At 42.2% G+C, this 18,812-nt stretch overlaps 1 protein-coding gene across 43 annotated transcripts in view; it reads right to left on the reverse strand.

Moving 5' to 3' along the window:
* LOC122809254 (titin-like) overlaps positions 1–18,812 on the reverse strand; it is a 3,339,665-nt gene that overhangs the window by 1,124,110 nt on the left and 2,196,743 nt on the right. For all 43 annotated transcript variants that reach the window (XM_044080625.1, XM_044080596.1, XM_044080621.1 and 40 more), the window contains one exon: positions 14,908–14,943. In XM_044080625.1, the coding sequence (XP_043936560.1) occupies positions 14,908–14,943 (36 nt within the window). The remainder of the gene's footprint in view (positions 1–14,907; positions 14,944–18,812) is intronic.

Genomic DNA, 18,812 nt, shown 5'->3' on the forward strand with positions numbered 1-18,812 from the left:
CACTGTTCTATCAATGTAATCAAAAGTTTGTTTCTCTTGTACAAAATCATGAATCCAATCTATCAGTTTTGCTAACACTTCTGAAATTCTCCGTTAGCTGATTTAGACATAATGACTTTGTATCAAAACTAGTCTATACAAAGCAGGTTCTTCAAGATCCCTGCCCCCATTAATAATATAAATATCACTGCCTTCTTCCACAAAGCAGGTACCCCTCCAAAAAACATTACTAAAAGTGTCTTCCAAGTCTTCAGCAGACTCCTCATTCCAACACGTTCCTGATAATTTTCCTGCTGCTGAATTAGACATCACATTTTTTTATTTGACATTTATCTGCCATGACTGCTAATTGTTGAAATTCTACTTCACCATGTTTTTAAATATCTAGTGCTCCCAAAATGCTTCTAAATATGTACCCTCCTGATTTCCCCACAACTCTGCTCAATACAGATATTCATAAAACATCTGAAACATCTCCATTATCTCTTCAGGATTCAGTTAACTTTGTCATACAGTCCCTGACTTTTGCCACAGCTTCTTCCACTTTCTGTTGCTTATGTTTTTTCTTCTAAAAAATCTCGATCTAGGATTATTGTAAAAAAAAAAGTATGCAACTACAATTCCCCAAAACCTCATGTATATCATCCTAATGCTCACTAATTTTGCTCTAACCTCTCAGAAATTGTTCCTCCTCCTGATCTGCAAGACCCCCCTCCTATGCAACACTTTAAAGTTTTGCCAATCCTTCTAAATCATTTTCATTACTTTTCACCTGCATATTTTTCTCCCTCAATTCAGAAATATTTTTAAAACTCATTATCGATTTATTTCAATTCCTAGCCAATCTCGATGGAATGATTTCTACTTGCCCAAAGGGCTTTTCAGTTTTACGTATTACCCATTCCTTAAATTTCTCTCTTTTTAATAGATCAAAGAATCCAATTTTATTACTCACAAATATCTACTACTTTAGTGTAAGGTAACTTATATTTAGCAAATGCATGTGAATATAGGTACATCACAATACTGCATGACTTAGTTTATGTTCATGTAGATTTTTTTTTTTAATCCTATGTCTCCGTACAATTGTAATGCTATGTGACTTCTAGTGTTTGTATTTATGAATGACATTATGCAACTTTGCCTGGAGCTTTTCTACCTGGGTCTCTGCTGAAAGGGATTTTTCCCCCAATATGGACTTTACTGGTCAACAAATAGAAATAAATAAAACATTTATTTTAACTCTTTGTATATGTATCTTAACTCTTACACGTGCATAGTCAGATATCATAATTCAATAGGTCTCGATACTTTCAGCCATATGCACACATTGCTGTGATATACCATTCCTGTCCAGCTAGCCCACTAATCATTTCCTGGAGTATATGTAAATTCCCTCTGATGCTGCTCCTAGAAAAATACCAACCCCCCCATACAAAATACTCCCATAGGTTCCTTTAAAAATCAATCTTGTCTTGTACAGTTTACCTTCTATGGTCCACGGACACATTTTCAGTGCTGCCAGTGTTGCACAATAAATTCTAGTCACCAACAAGAAATAAAATGCCCAGCTGAAAATATGCATTTCCCATAATTCTTTTAAGCTCCATAAAAATGAATTCACCATAACGTTCCATGTGTGTTTGTCCATCTCACCTTTATTTTTAGCAGATTGGGTTCAGATCCGATCCTTGGATCTGATTCAGTGTTATACACCAGCTCGAAATATTTCTCTAGCTTGTAGCTATCCCCATCCTATCATGCACTAGGAGAGCTCCCAGATCTTATTTGCAGCTATATAAAGGAATTCCATACTAAAGACAGTTTTAATATTTAATACAGCAATCAAGAAGGTCAGCGAACACTAGTAACAAATTGTATCAACTCAGTCCTCCAGGAGCAAAAGGCTGGGGGAAGGAGGGTGGGATGCAAGAATGAAGCCGAGATAGACAACACACATGGAATGTTATGGTGAGTACATAACTTCTTTATGTGATATTATACCATGACCCCCCCAAAACGTGCACGCTGATTGGTCAGCGTGCCCGTTGTAAATCGAGTTACACTAATGGAAAAAGGTCAGGTCGCCCGGACTTTTTTCCATTAGTATCTTCGTTTTTAAAACACTGTCTCGCTATGTTAAATGGGTTTAACATAGCGAGACAGCTTTAAAATAAGCAACGGAGATCTCCGTTGCTTATTTTAAAGCTGTATCGCTATGTTAAACCCATTTAACATAGCGAGAGAATGTTTAAAACAACGGAGAAAGCAAGATCTCCGTTGCTTTTTAATGTCTCGCTATGTTAAATGAGTTTAACATAGCGAGACAGTTAAAATAAGCAACGGAGATGTCCGTTGCTTATTTTAACTGTCTCATATGTTAAACTTATTTAACATGGCGAGACATAAAAAAAGCGGAGATCTTGCTTTCTCAAAGTTCACAACTCTGATGTACCGGTAGGCGCCAGTACATCAGAACTGCTGCGGATGCCAGACATCTGCGGAAGGGCAGTAAACAGGCATTATACTATGCCATTATTTAAGAAAAGTAACAGTTTCTTTTCTTAAATAATGTCATGAGTATAATAGCAATAACCGCCTGGGTGTGGGTAATGCTAAATTTACCCACGGTTGGCTTTATTTGGTCCCTCGGGACCAAACCACGCCAACCGTGGGTAAATTTAGCATTACCCACACCCAGGCGTGGGTTATTGCTATATTATCCTATCTCAGCTTCGTTCTTAGCAGGTTGGGGACAGCATCCCTAGCACTATCTTTCTTGGGTGGCTCAAGGGAGAATATTCTTTAGAACTGTGGAACAAAAGGAGGCCCTGTTCCTGGAGGCCAAATCGACTTTGTAATGAGTCACAAAGGTATGTTGTCTTGCCCATGTTGCTGCAGCACAAATGGCATCAATGGGCAGTCTAGCCTTAGAGGTGAAAGAGGCTGCAACTGCCCTTGCAGAATGACCTTTTATTTTATGGGGAAGATCTCCGTTCTGAGATTTGTAAAAAAAAAAAAAAAAAAAATTATTCATCACTGATGGGTTCAGTTCCGGGGGTCGGCCTTATACCAAAGCTCGTGCCAGCCAAAAACTCTCGAGCTAAGATTTTACCCATAATCCCCTTCTCCCTGTTACCTCAGATCGAGTTTGCCCTAGCAAGTAAAGCAGAAGCTGTCCCCGAGCAAAATCCTTAGTCCAGGAAATGGACCCAAAGATCCCCCAGGAGCCTCTAAGAGGGGGAAGGAGGGTGGGACGTGATGAATGGAAGATGATCAACAACATAGATGGAACGTTATGGTAAGACATAACTTCTTTACCCGATGTTGTTAATCTTCATTCCATTCATCACTGAAGGGACAGAGTCCCTGGCTACTGTATATCAATGGGTGGCCCTAAAGGAGAACATTCCTGAGCACCACTGAACCAAAGGACGCTCTTCCCCTTGAGACCAGATCCAGCTTGTAATGAGTGATAAAGGTATGAGGGGAAGCCCACGTAGCTGCTGCACAGATGTCATCCATTGAAGCTCTGGAATGAAAAGCCACAGAAGTTGCCATAGATCTAGTGGAATGAGCCCCAGGGTTTAGCAGGACAGATTTCTTTTCTAGAGTACAGATGAAAGTTATACAGTCTCTGAGCCATTTGGACAGAGTTACTTTAAAGACTGACTTTCCCATTTTTGGACCAGAAAAGGAAACAAACAAATGGCCAGATTTCCTGACAGATTTTGTTCTGTCTAGGTAAAACCTCTGTGAACATCCAGTAAATGCAAACAATACTCTACCTTGTTAGAAAAATTAGGAAAAAACACAGGCAAAATCAATTGTCTGATTAATGGAAAGGTCGGAAATTACTTTTGGTAGGAAGGAAGGATTGGTCCGTAGTGATACTATGTCCTTATGAAAAAAAAATCAAATAAGGACGCTTGGTACAAAGAGCTTGGAGCTCGGAAATGCACCTGGCCAAAGTAATAGCCACCAGAAAAAGGGATTTCCAGGATAGAAACTTGATGTCACACGTGGCTGCTGGTTCGAAGGGAGACCGTGTCAAGGACTGCAAAACATGAGTGAGACTCCAGGGCACTGTGTGCTGCTTAACTGGAGGTCTTGAATGATAGATTCCTTTCAAAAAGGTCTTGCTCAGGTGATGAGAGATTAAGGAGGAGTCACCGAAACCATTAAGAAAATTCGAAATGGCAGCTAAATGGACACTAACGGTTGAAGCTGCAGCACCCTCCTTGAAAAAATTAGATAGGTACTGGAGTACAGCAGAGATGGGTGGAGAAAAGGGGTCCAAGTCTGTCTAGACCAAATCGAAAATCTTTTCCATTTGTCAGCATAAAGTTTTCTGGTGGATGATTTATGAGAAGCCAGAATAACATTATGTATTGGACAGGAAAGATTACAATGCCTGGAAATCACTGGAAGTGAAGAAGCCAAGCTATGAGCTTGAGGCTGGAAATATTCGGGTGACTCAGCCCTTAAGGGTGAGATATCAGATCTGGAGTTGGATCCAAGAGCCACGGTCAACAAAGATGAGGAGGCCAGAGAACGGGAAACCATACTTGTTGGGGCCAAAAGGGGGCTATCAGGATCATCTTGCTTTTCAACCAAAGGGCCTTCTTCAGAACTAGAGGAATGGAAGGATAAGCATAAAGATGTCCCATAGGCCAATTGTGAGTCACGGCGTCCCTCTGCGACTCCCCCAATTAGGGAGAAATAGTTGCTGCACTTGTGGTTGGACGGGGAGCCGAATAGGTTGCGGCAAGGCTGGCCCCAACGTCTGAAAATCTTCGCCGCTAACTTGGGGTCAACGGACCACTTGTGAGGTAGGAGAATGCACCTGCTCAATTTGTCTGCGATCACATTGGAAATACCCGGGATATGCTTCGCTATCAGAAAGCAGTTGGAAGCCAACATCCATTGCCAAACTCTCATGGCCTCTCGACAAACTACTGACTTGTTGTCCGACTGGATAGCAATAGTTCCAGAAGAAAGGGCAGTGTGAAATGCCTGCAATGCTAAGAGCACTGCCCTCAGTTCTAGAACATTTATATGCAGATTGACCTTTACATCGGACCATGTACCTTGGACAGCCATTCCCTGATAATGCCCCACCTCACCCTATCAGAGAGGCATCCATGGTCACAACGGCGTTGGACTGAGGGGAATGGAAAGGTCAGCTCCAAAGTGCTGAGTCTGGCTTCATCCACTAAGAGCGATCCAGTTTGCACTGATTCGTAATACGGATCTTAGAAGACAATGGTTGATGATTTGGATACTATTGGGTTTACAGTAGCCACTGTAAGAGTCTCGTGTGAAATCTCGCTAGGGGTACTATAGCTACAGATGCTGCCATTGATCCTAATAACTGCAGGACCTGTCGTGCTGGCACCAAGTTGTGACAGAGTATCCTGCAAGAACTGGTACTGAATGTTACCCCTATAAACTCCAGGGTTTGGGTTGGAGTTAGATTGGACTTTTCACACTTTATGGATATCCCCAGGTGATGCACCAGAAAGAGAAGGTGTAATGCAAGGCTGTTACCAGTAGATGCTTTTGGGTGGGGGGGGTGGGTGCTGAGGAGCCAATCATCCAGATATGGAAACACCCGGAATCCTTGCAGTCTCAAATGAGCTTCCACTGCTACCATGCATTTGGTGAACACTCTGGGGGCTGTAGAGAGTCCATAGGGTAGGGCATGGAATTGGTAGTGATTAGCACCCAGCTGGAAGCAAAGAAACCTTCTGGAGCATTTGTCCATCATGATGTGGTAATACGCATCCCAAAGGTCTATCGAGCACATCCAATCGCCTTCCTCCAGAAAAGGGAGAATGGACTAAACGGTGACCATCTGGAATTTTGTCTTGCTGACTAACTTGTTTAAACTGCTGAGGTCCAAAATTGGCCTCCAGTCCTCTGTCTTTTTTGGCACCAAAAAAAACCTTGGGCAAAATCCGGATCCTGTCTGGACTGGTGGGACTTTTTGGATGATTCTTTTTAAGCACAGCTATTTTATTTGTAGAACTGATTCATCCCTTAAACTGGGTGGGATGTTTGAGATTCGCTTTGGAGGTTTCGGGTAGGAGACGAAAGGGATTTTGTAACCTCTGGATATTATCTTCTGTACCCAAAAGTTGTGGTAATAGATAGCCAGGCACTGGGGTGCAGAGACACACATCCCCCGACTGCTTCCAGAGGAAAGCAATTGGGTCACTCTTCAGGAATGCTGATAGGGCTTCCCAGAAAAAGAATCTCTGGAACCTTGGTTACACGGACCTCCTCTGCCCCTGTAGGTGTGCCTTTCGGAAGAGTTGCCCCCTGTCACAAAAAGAACCCTGACATTTTTTTGTGCCACAATTTCCCACTTCTCTGGTTCCTGGAAAAGGGATGCTGAGGAGTGGAGAAACGTACACCAACTGCAGACAGTGTCTTACTGTCCTGCTCACACCTGGCTAACATGTCCTTCATTTTAGGGCCAAACAGGGAGAATGCTTCCACTTGAGTGTTAAGGAAGGAAGACTTGAAAGCATCTGCGAAGTCACACAGGAGCGTCCAGGCGTGACTTCTCATAACTGTGTGAACCCGCAGCTCTGGCCGCCCCTTCGGTTTGTGAAATCAACCTCATGGACGAATTAGAAATCGATTCGAGGGTCGCTAGCTGCGAGGATACCTTGTCATGAACCTCGCCAGACACCTTTCCTGACAGAATACCAGAGAGTTCGGAGATGAGGTCTCTCTGGAGTGAAATGTGCCAAGTAGTTCAAAGACCGAATACCAAAGGTCGATGAAGCAAACACTCACTTCCTCAGTCTTGTCCACCACTGGAGACTCTTTGTTAGGCAGGTACACAGTGTGGCTCTCCTCAGTGAGCTCTCTCTTGGTGGCTGCCACCACCAGCATAGCATCTACCAACAGACCTTTTCACCAATGAGGATGTTCTTCAGGGTGGGAGAGGAACTTTTCTGTCTTCTGGAGGATTGCTTCAACCTCGTCAGGGTTCTTCCAGGTGCGCTGCACCACAAGCTGAGCCAACTCGTCTGCTGGCGGGGTCACCCAGGAGGTAGATGGTCGAGTACGAAAGGCCTGCAGGAAAATGGATTCCTCCGAGGAAGGGTTTTTGGACTTCCAATCTCCCCTCTGGTTCAAGATCTCCAAGATGTCTCTGAAGGAGAAATCTTCAGGGAGTGATCGAGGGGACCCTTCCCCTTCATTATAATCCATATCCTTGGTGAGGGACTCCTCAGGGCGTCCACGTGCTTCCTCTTGCAGGATTTCTTCCTAGGAACCTCCTCAGTGGGAATTTCTGAGGAGGACCCAGAAGAAAGGGCACTCTGCAATAGGGTCTCTCCCTGGCCCACCCGGGGGGTGGGGGGGGCTCGGTGGGGGCAGCCTTTGGCCCCGCCCAGGGGGGGGGCGGTGGGGTTCCCAAAAAAATGGCCGGAAAGGCCCCTGCCCCCAGGGAAAGGCCAAGGAACCCCCTCTCCTGCAATTCTACCTGAAAGTAGGAGGAGTTAATGAATTAAAGGAAAGCAGACTGACACAACTCAGAAGGTTAGGTAAACAAGGCAAAAGTCACAATAATCAAAAACAGTGAAGTACTCACTGAAGCTGTCAACACTAAAAGCAGCAGCAGATTTACACGCATGAAAAAATGAAATCATTATGAAACAAAGCATTCTCCACATATTCTGAAAAAAAAAACAGATTAAGACAGCACAGTGTATTTTGGTAAAGGCAGAGTGAAGAAAAGCCAATACATAGAGAGCTAAGCTATTAAATACTTGTCAAGAAAAAAAAATTGTTTCAAATGGTATGGTTCTTTCTAACAAAAAAGAATATAGCAATAACCCACGCCTGGGTGTGGGTAATGCTGGATTTACCCACGGTTGGCATGGTTTGGTCCCGAGGGCTTCAACCGTGGGTAAATACAGTATTACCCACACCCAAAAGTGGGTTATTGCTATTATACCATGACATTATTTAAGAAAAGAAACTACTACTTTTCTTAAATAATGGCATAGTATAATGACTGTTTACTGCCCTTCTGCAGATGTCTAGCATCCGCGGCAGTTCTGATGTACTGCGCGCCTGCGCAGTACATCAGAGCTATGGGCAAAAGCAATGGAGAAAGCAAGATCTCCGTTGCTTTTTTTTTACTGTTTTCGCTATGTTAAATGAGTTTAACATAGCGAGACAGTAAAAAAAGCAACGGAGGTCTTGCTTTCTCCATTGCTTTTTTTTTTTTTAAAACCTGTCTCGCTATGTTAAATGGGTTTAGTATAGCGAGACAGCTTTAAAATAAGCAACGGAGATTTTAAAGCTGTCTTGCTATGTTAAACCCATTTAACATAGCGAGACAGTGTTTTAAAAGTAGAGTTATACTAATGGAAAAAAGTCCGGGCGACCGGACCTTTTTCCATTAGTATAACTCGATTTACAATGTGCACGCTGGCCAATCAGCGTGCACGTTTTGGGGGGGTCATGGTATAATAGAGATGTTACTATGCACAAGAAATGACAATAAATGAGACAGCAGTAGCAAAAAACAATGCAGTGCACTCTGTTAATGCCAGAAAGGCAGCAGCTCAAACTCTGGTATAACTAAACAGGTAAAGGCAAAAAGAACAAAAGCCTGTAATACACTTGCCATTCACAAAAGAATCCAAGGCAAACAAACAAAAAAACGACAAAGTTACGTCCAATGAATTTATTGCAAAATGCAGAAAAAAGACACAGTTCAAAAACACAAAGCTTTCAAATTACTCCTTCCTCAGTGTGATAAAGATGCATTCAAACATATTACAATTATAATCTCGAAATACTGAAATCTCGAACTTCAGTATCCTGAGACTATAAAGCCGAACATTCACGATACCAAAATCCCAAAAGCGACAAATTCAAAATCATGACTTTGAAATAAACTCTCCACCACAAAACAAACATACACACACTTTTTTCCCACATTATAACAAATCAATAAACACACACATACAAAACAATAAAAACACACACACACCTAACCTACATATAAGAAAGGGGCAAGCCCCCCTGCATCCCCCATGTGGGGGGCTGCTCCCGCCACACCCCTGCTACATATATATATATATATATATATATATATATATATATATATATACATACTAACTCAGAGGTCGCACTAAAAAGACAAAGACACTAAATCCACCACTACATACTCTATATTTCCCTTGCACAAACACACATCACATACAAACACCACCATTCTCAACAGATACACACTGACACCCTTACCTACCTACCCTAACCTATACCTAAAACTTCCCAACACACTCACACACACTCCAATCCCTACCCAAAACCCTTAAAAAAAACATCACTTACCTAAATCTCCATACATATCCACACAACGGGCACACAAACCATATCCCACAGCACACCATATCTTACCAACACAGTAAATCCCAAGTCGCGCACCACCACAACCACGGATTCGACATTCCAAATTCGAGTAAGTGCAGTTTTGTTCAACTGCACTTTTGGCACTTTCGCCTCAAGATACTGAAATTCGAGATTTCAGTATTTCGAGAAGTGCTTCCATATATATATATATATATATATATATATATATATATATATAGCTCCCTGGCTCTGTGGTACAGAGCAACAAAACCCCAGATGACCCAAGTCTGTGACCCAGACAACTTAAGTCTGCATAGTGTTTTCAGCAATGGAAGAGTCAGGTAATGGAGGAAGGAATTTGAGTGGCTCATACTACCTTGCTCATCCTGGGGGTGACAGAATGATGACTTCCCGGAGGCCAAATGCTTTTGCGTGCATGACAACAAAGGCAATAACCTGTATGACGTGGCCCTCATGTTCCCAAGCCAGTGATGGCAGCCCTCAGGTATAGGGAGCTAAGTTAATTGGGCACTCATGTCAAATAACGGGATGGAGTTAGGCAAATTGAACAATGCCCCTTGCCTCAGACCAGCACAATGTGGCTGCTAGTGAAGGAAGAACTTCTATACAGCTCCTTAATGGGATGAGGTGGGCCTGTGAAGGCACATTTACAAGGTGTTGGGCAAGGACGCTCTCCTAAGCAGCAGGAAGAAGATCAAGTGAAGGCAGGGGTACAAACTCCTTTGTGAATGCCTGGGTGACAACCCACTTCTGGATAAGGGCCCTCTGTATTTTATGATGAATGTGCTTGAGAGTTACTGGGGGCAGGTGCTCAGATGGAAAAGACTAACAAAAAATATATACATACTTATAATTAAAGAAAATTATTAACATTACTTTATGCATAGCTAATCCACATTTTCAATGAACAGACACGCAGTTGCTATGAAAGTAACATCTCAGCTGAGGTATACTGAAGATGTTAGTACAGCTAATAAAAACCATAAGTCAAGATTTTATCCAATAACATCTGCATATACCAGTCTGTCTAAACCAGTACTGAACAGTCTGGCCTGATATGCATAACGTCACATTGTGACATCATCTTTTGTTTCAACAGACTGCACGCTACACTGGACAGACACAGGATGCTGTGTGTCATGATCATTCATGAAGTGACTTCCCACATGTAACAGTAGTACACCAATTACAAGCAACCTGTAACTAGAGGCTTGTGAGTTGGACAATGGCCCTAACTAAACAGGAAGCTGTACTGTTTTCATGACACTTATGTCCAAGGTAGCTTTGCAAGCTATTTACTGTACTAGCGTTCAATCACAATATAATGAGGTGACGTCTCCATTTTTTATTTGATTAGAAAGTTGTACTACTAACTAAAGCATATAGAAAATACACAAATTATACATACAGTACCAACAACATTATAAATGCAAAAATGACAGCCAGTTACTCCAGCCAGAAATACAAATACACAATAATTCTCAACAGAAAATCTCACTGTAACAATGTCAACAGCTCACATACTTGCCCTGCACAAGCAATTCAAAAGTGAACTTTTTATTTCTGCATAGGGGTTTACACTCATGTGCAGTAGTGGTGGAGTGGGGCAATGCCCCTTCCACTCTATACAAATGAATCATGAGATCATGCGACTGTTAAGGTAAGGGGAAAATGTCATTATCCCAAAGGTTACATGATGTTGAAATCAGTATAATCACAACATGCGCCTACAATGGATATGAATAAACTCAGTTTACTATTTGAATCTTGATGTTACTGAACTCAGCAACACTCCAAGTTCCCATATATTTATGAAGAGAAAAGAAAATGTTATTACATAAACCCAAATACGCGGAGATACTCAATAAAAGCCTAACAAAAGATCAAAGACCTCTCATGCAAAGCAAACAGAATCCACTACGCATAACACACACACACACACACACACACACACACACACACACACACACACACACACACACACACACACACACACACACACACACCAGTGTCTCAGCAGAAAAGCCCATAAAGCAAAACATCTCAAAAGCAAATGCCCTGGTCATAGGCAATCCCATAGTGAGACACACAGATCTTCCTCTCACCAAGAGAGACAAGGAGAAGGTCACAGCCAGCTGCCGTCAAATTACATGTACTCGAGTCACTCAACAACTGACGCTATGACTCTGTCATACTACAAGTTGGAGTGAATGACTTGAGAAGTACCTCTCTGGACTATAAAAAAAGAGACATGACTTAAATCTCAGATTGTGTGTCCCAGGCAGGTATGTCCCTAGCCCTAAGCAGCATTCGACATTCACCTGGATGATGCCACAATATAGACAAAAAATGATTGGCTTAGTTTCTGGTGACAATCCAGGGGGCTCCAATATCTGTCAGCTTGGGAAGACATGACTAACAAACCATGCTGTTTTGCCAGAGATGGTCTTCATCGGTCTCCTCTAGGCTTTCGGACACTGGCAAAGGCACTTGCCTTTCTTAGGAAATGTCAAAACAACAAAATTTCCAATATAAAAAAATCTACTCAAGACAAACTCAAGGTTATACTGCTTAATGCTTTAAGCCTAAACAGGAAACTGCTTCCCTTAGAAGCACTCCTCACCTTGGAAGATGCTGACGTCTGTGTAGTCACTCAGACATGGTTCAAGGCCACAGACAGCACCCCGGCCGTGGAAGGTTATAATGCCTTCCACATATTCAGACCCCAAAATGAGTATGAAAGAACCAAAAGTGGAAGAGTATTCATCTTTATTAAAGCCAAATACACCTCAAAACTGATTAAACAGCATGACTCTCAAATTATTCCAGGTCCAACTAACTACAGGTAAAACACCCTACCACATCATTTCTAGCTACAGACCCCACCATGAACCAAGAGCAGCAGACCACCTACATGGACTTACTACAGTCACGATACAGCCAAACACTTTGGTCATGGGTGATTTCAACTATCCGTCCATCGACTGAGTGACATAACATGAGCACAAACATGCTAGCCCTGAGGTGCCTGCACTTTGTCAATACAAATGCCCTGGAACAACTAGTCTGCACCCCCACAGGGGGCTCAAATGTCCTAGACATAGTACTCACCAGCATGGGAGGTCACTGTTGTACCCACTGTGTGGTGCCTTCCTTGGTAACGTCAGACCACAAATCTGTCTTGCTTGAAGTAACGATCAGACTTGACACTCCCACAGGAGCAAAAAAACTAAATAATTTCTCCAAAGCAAACTAAAGCCTACTAGGTGATGATATAAAAAGTTTCAACCCCCCCCCCCCCGTCAACACAGCCAACAATAACTCCTATGCAGAGGAGTAAATAAATGCCCTGTATAACCACCTAAATAACTGTATAGACTCAGCTATATCTGACTGGATCAAAACCAGGTTCTCCTGAAAAAATAGGCCTCCCTGGTGGACCTCAAGTATAAACAGATTATATAACAAAAGGAAGAAACTGATGTCTAAGGAGGAGATGGAACTGACTCAGCAGAAGAATATCCTTCACAGCTTAAACAAGTAAAGTCCTCTAAAGCTAGTTATGAAGCTAAATTAGCATCACTAGCTAAGGATAATCATAAGGCATTCTTTTGCTACATCTGAAATCTAAATAAGAATGCCCAACTATGTGGTGAACTTATAGTGGCTGGTACCTCTCATACTAAACGTAAAGAAATTGCCAACCCGCTGACAGATATGGGACAAACGTCAGCCCCATGTCCCCACCAGCCATATCCCAAAGCATACATGACACCAGTCCTCTACCTAGTATATGAAACAGCAAGTCATAGCCGCACTATCCCAGGACAAAAACATGGCCTCTATGACACCAGATAACATCCCAGGCTGCTTACTAAACAATCTATAACATGACCTAGCGGAACCACTTGGCACTCTCTTAAATTTCAGCCTGAGCACTGGCTTTGTTCAAGCACAGTGGAAAAGAGCAACAGTAATTCCCTTGCACAAAGGGGGTCTTAACCAGCCTTATCAGCAAGGTCAAGGAACGAATCATCATGGACTTTATCAACAAGGACATAGATGACCTTCAAACTCTTCACCCAACCCATTTTGGCTTTGTTAAGGATAGATCATGCTTACTGAAGCTGGTAGACTTCTTTGAGAATATCACCAAAGCCCTGGATGAGGCAAAACAGTACATACTGCCTATCTTGACTTAGCATAAGCTTTTGACATAATTCCCCACTCAGGTATCACTAAGAATCTCTCCCAGCTGGGGATTAACACATATGTCACTAGATGGGTAGCCAACCAACTCACCAACAGAACGTATACTATCAAAGTTGGGGGCTCCATGTCTATCAGTAGCCGAATGATCCAAGGATCTATGCTGGGCCGTTCACTGTTTTGAATCTATTTCTTGAAAGTCCACGTCACAGTAGATGGCATTTGGCTTACCAACTTTGCTGACTATTGCAAACTGGGTGCAATCACTGAGTCCCCAAACCATGTTAACATATTACAAAAGGGGCTAACACAGACAAATGATTAGCGCCAAAGCACGAACTAAAACTAAATGCAAAATGTGCATTACTATCCCCTATGACAAAGAGGACGTCCCTGCAAATTAGAATACTGACAACAACCCCCCCCCATAAGCTCAAATCCAGTAGTGCGACATTTGGGAACACAGATTGATAAGCAATCTAAACTTCGATCACCATGTGCCCACCATGGTAAGGAAATGTTGCACATCTCATAAGTAAGGGCATTATAACTTCTCTGTACTCGACCCTCACCAGACTATCAACAGAGTACAATTGCTCCATTTTGCATGTACCTCATCAGACAACTGCAGCAGCTGGTGAGACCACAGAGGTTTCTCACCAAGAAAACTCAGGGCCTCCAAAACATAAGTTAAGTGGAAAGACTGAAACCTTGTCACTGTACTCTGTATCCTACAGGTTGCTTTGAGGCGACTTGTGTCAAGCCTACAGACCACACTCTGACCCTGTCCTAATGGAAATGCTCCACATCCACAAATCAAATGGAACAAGAGTCAGTGGCTCCAGGGATCTCAACATAGCCTGTGACATTAATAGAGCATGCTGGAGAGACAGATATACCTCCCAGAGATTGCTGCTCCTCTGGAATAAACTCCCAATTCACATGAAGCAGAGCTCCTCAATTACCCTACTCATGCACAACCTAGACAACTGGAAGGGAGACCGTAAATTCACACTGGGGGTGGTAACTATGTCCCTCATGGACGGGGCAGTCGGTGCTGATCACAGACTCACTCTGTGAAAAACAACCATCTAACCAAGGTCAATTAGGGAACACTGGTATAACATGGCTAGGCTTGTAAAGGCCCTATGTCCATTTGCCTAATAACCGCCTATGAACCCATGAAATTTAACTTCTGAATCTGTGCCAAAAATACAGTTACTCTTTCCACTCTGATCAGAAACTTTAAAATGTAGATATCCGCTATTTTTATTATGAGGTAGTAAGACTTACCCTTCCTGGGTCTCCCAATTTTGCGTACCACAGTTACTATAAAAGAAAGTAAAAACAGTTAGCAAAATTCACAATAAAAACTACCAATCTTTCTGAGTCTCTTCATCAAGGAACTAGCAACTGCAAGCAGTCTGCATCAGGATCATATGGGAGCTTTAACTAATTAAGAACCATCCACAAAGAGATTTAAAATAAATTTATACTAATGTCTGTGAAGCAACTAACACTGGTGGGTCTCTCACAAGGAATATCTTTCCTTTCTGTCTCTTAATGGCTGCTCTTCCCTGAACTATCATCATTTGGGGAAAGCCCTCTACACTACACTAACACACTGTGACATTATGCTGTGCTAACAAGAGCATGCCTAAACCATGAACCTGCTAGTTCACTTCCAACAAAACAGCAAGCACATTCACGCAAATGAAGATATCAATAAAAGGAAAAAATGTAAATTGTGCAAGAATAAAGAAGCATGCCCATTCTTGACTTTTAAAGGACTCAAACTGCAGCTGCCAGACATAGGAGCAATAAATTCAACAGAGACAGAGAAAGGTTATAGGGCCCACGAAGGATGGACTCTGCGCAGATCAACTGAGCAGAAATAGATGGTCTACAACTAAGAAGATTCCAAAACAGTATGAAATCTTCAAGAAGGGGAGATCTAGGTCTTGGCCAACCAGCAGTGGCTCAGATGGGAAAGTCCAGAAGTACTGCAGTAGCAAAAAAAAGCTTAGCATCCTGCAGCCACAATTCAAGCAATAATGACGGTTAATAATCTGAAACAATGACCAAGTGGCTAAGGCACAAATGACAATGGAGACATTTTTGAAGTGAGCAATAGAAGTAGCCACTTTCTTGGTGAAGTGGCCCTCGATCACAGCATTTTCAGATGGATACTTTGCCGCCAGATGGAAGAAGCTAATGAAGTTATCAATTTACATGAACTATAATCTGGAACTTTTTTGTATAAGAATAAGACTCTAGTGTTATGCCCACTCCTTGAACATCGTAAGGTTCATCAGCAATTTCACCCATGTATCTTCACAACATGAGCTACAACAGAATTTTCAATACATCCATTATATTTCTCCCTGATACACTCCTACAACTTGGTTTTTAAACTTTCTTTTAGTTTCGTCTATATAACAATAGTTGCAGGAATGTCTCGGGACATATATAACCCAGAAGAACCACAACCAAGCTGGTCAAGAGAAGATGCTTAAACAAAACCTTTTGTTAAAATTTCTGTATACAAATGTACATAAAAAAATAGTACTACATTGGTAAATACCCACGTGCAGCTCTGGAAAATTAACCAAATTTCACTTAGTTCTTAAGAAGTCTGTGCATCAAAAACCATACTCAATGTTCTGATCATGAAACAAGTGGACACACAGTAGTTCTTCTCAAGCAAAGTTTCCTTCAAAAAGGCGAGCACCTTGGTAAACAGGGCAGAACAAACACTGAAAGTGGTGCTCATCAACAATGAACTGAAGAAACCGTTCAGATCCCAGAAAGGGAAAAACCAAAAAGTATCTTGCATGACTAGAACAATCAAATAGACGTCCTGCATAGCAGAGGCATGACACCTTGAGATTAACTGTTTACAACTTGACATGCAGGATGTGGTCAATAAAGTCTCTGAGCTCCAAGGAGGACAAACTTCTCCCATTCAAGTTTTGAAATGAAGAAGATGAGAAAGTAAAATCTCTGGCTTTACTCTGAAAACAGAGAAATTTCTGATTGCCCCATTTGAGAAGTGCCAGTTTATTCTGACCCAGGAGCTCTATGGAGACAGCCTGGTCCTTAGTAGAGGCCTTTCAGCAGAAGGTCCTGAGGACTTTAGGATGACTAACCCCCACGACCAACTCAAAAACCCAATGGTCCTTTGTGACTGTTCTCCATCCTAAGGAGAACTATGAAAAAATGCACAGTCCCAGTGGATGATTCAGAACAGCAGAAAAGAATACTGTTTGCAGGGAGCCTGTCTTAACTGGAAAGGGGGGTCTTATTCCTTGGGAAAAGTCCCATGGTATCCAAGATGGCCTGCTGTTCTCATCTGTAAAAAAGAACAGCCTGAGTCATACCATTTGCCACAGCACACAACAGCCTACTGCCAACCCACAGCATAAGCACATTCAAATGTTACTTGAGGCCCCACAAAAGCATGCTGAAAAAGTCAAGGTAAAGGTTTTAACACACACCTACTTGACACTAGAATCAGGAAGGAGTGGATGCCTTTCAACTATCTTTGGTGAAGTAAGAATAACTTGAAACATGTAAACATGAGTTAGACAGATGAGGGAATTAAGACCCAGGATGAAAGAGAAAAACATACTCTTGTTCATCATGTCCATTGATTTATACTTCTTATAAGGTGGTAAAGGGTGTTATGGTCTGTGCAAACTTTACTCAGCTGCAGAGGATACAGGAGCTTGACCTAGGCTGTTAAAGGAACTCATGCAACTCATGTGGACGCATGCACAAGCCATACACCTTCACAAAAGTCATAGATGCAGTTCTGGCTGAGCCCAAACTATAAACATGGAATCCTTGAGTTCCATGACTGGGATGAGAAAGACTCTTTCTCTTTTGTTCTATGAACAGCTCATTGAGGCATTTCCGCTGAGGGAGAGGTAAGGGGGCCACAAGCAAATCCACAGAAGACTTCAAAAACCTGAAGTGTTTTCTAAGGCATGAGAAATGCATGAAGCACTGTATGCTGGAAACTACTCATTGCCCTTCATCACTTCTGAAATAGGGGCCTCTGGTTGTTTGGGTTTCCTTACCAGGACACAAAGGGTGGGAGAAACCCTCATCTGAGCTTAACTCTACAATGATGAGTCAATCCTTTCTAGACATGTGCTGGATCAAGCAAGTGAAGTAGATCAGATGAAAGCGGGCACCAACACTCTGGGCTATACCATTGGAAAGCATTTGGGGGAATTAAAGGCATTGGTAGGGCCTGGCACTGGCATTAGCCTATATTCTCTAAAGATGTGCTGCTGCACCTATGAGAAAACATGCCAACAGGCATCAAACAGCTGTCCAGGAAACCTTAATGTGGGAGGCTCCACTACAACCTCCTCAAACTGAGCCATCAAGCCTTACAGGGCATAGAAGACCAAGCAAGGTTCTACAGTCACAAGTTCTTCCATTCAGTATACAACTGGAGGACTTGATGGACAGGGTCATTTCACAAATGGGTTGTGAAGACATAGTAGGATACATCCACAAGTTGTCCACCGTGGCTGAATCTATTGCAATCATTTTATTTACTGAAGAAAAGATGAGTGTAAACTGGACTTCAGGCTAGTCGAGGGGGACTGATTTCAAGATACCGCAGCAAATCCATCACAGGGAAAGGTATACGTTCAAATTAGTATGGCCACTGTCTCCCCTCTGTTATTCACCTTCTAATAGTTTTTCAGCACTAGGCAATGATCACTCTGAGGACCACTTCTGAGGACTCTTCACATTACATTTTACTTGATACATGCGAGTCTACAGAATCTGCATCCATCCAAGCAGTGACAGACTCAGCACATGGTTGGTTAATGCCTGAGAAGCAGCAAAAACAGGTCACATGTTGGTATGTTACTTAGGTGATTTCTTAATAATTACAGGCAGATAATAAAAGGCAGTTTTCATTTGTGAACAACTAACAGCCAGTGTATTTCTTGAAGAATGGCCCAGATATGGTAGATCGATGCTGTCACCTTCCAATGGATATGGTAAGAAGTTTATAGATGCAGAAGAAAGGGTCAAAATTGACAGATCAAAAAGGCTTGATAACAGATCTGGTACGATTTCTAAATTTTAGTTGTTCAGAAATCTGTTTAGGAAGGACTTGAATCAAATGCATTAACACTGCTCTCTGACAGAACATAACACCAATATAATTG

Source organism: Protopterus annectens, chromosome 8.part0 (assembly GCF_019279795.1).
Source record: "Protopterus annectens isolate FY-2018-M chromosome 8.part0, PAN1.0, whole genome shotgun sequence".
NCBI lineage: Eukaryota > Metazoa > Chordata > Ceratodontiformes > Protopteridae > Protopterus > Protopterus annectens.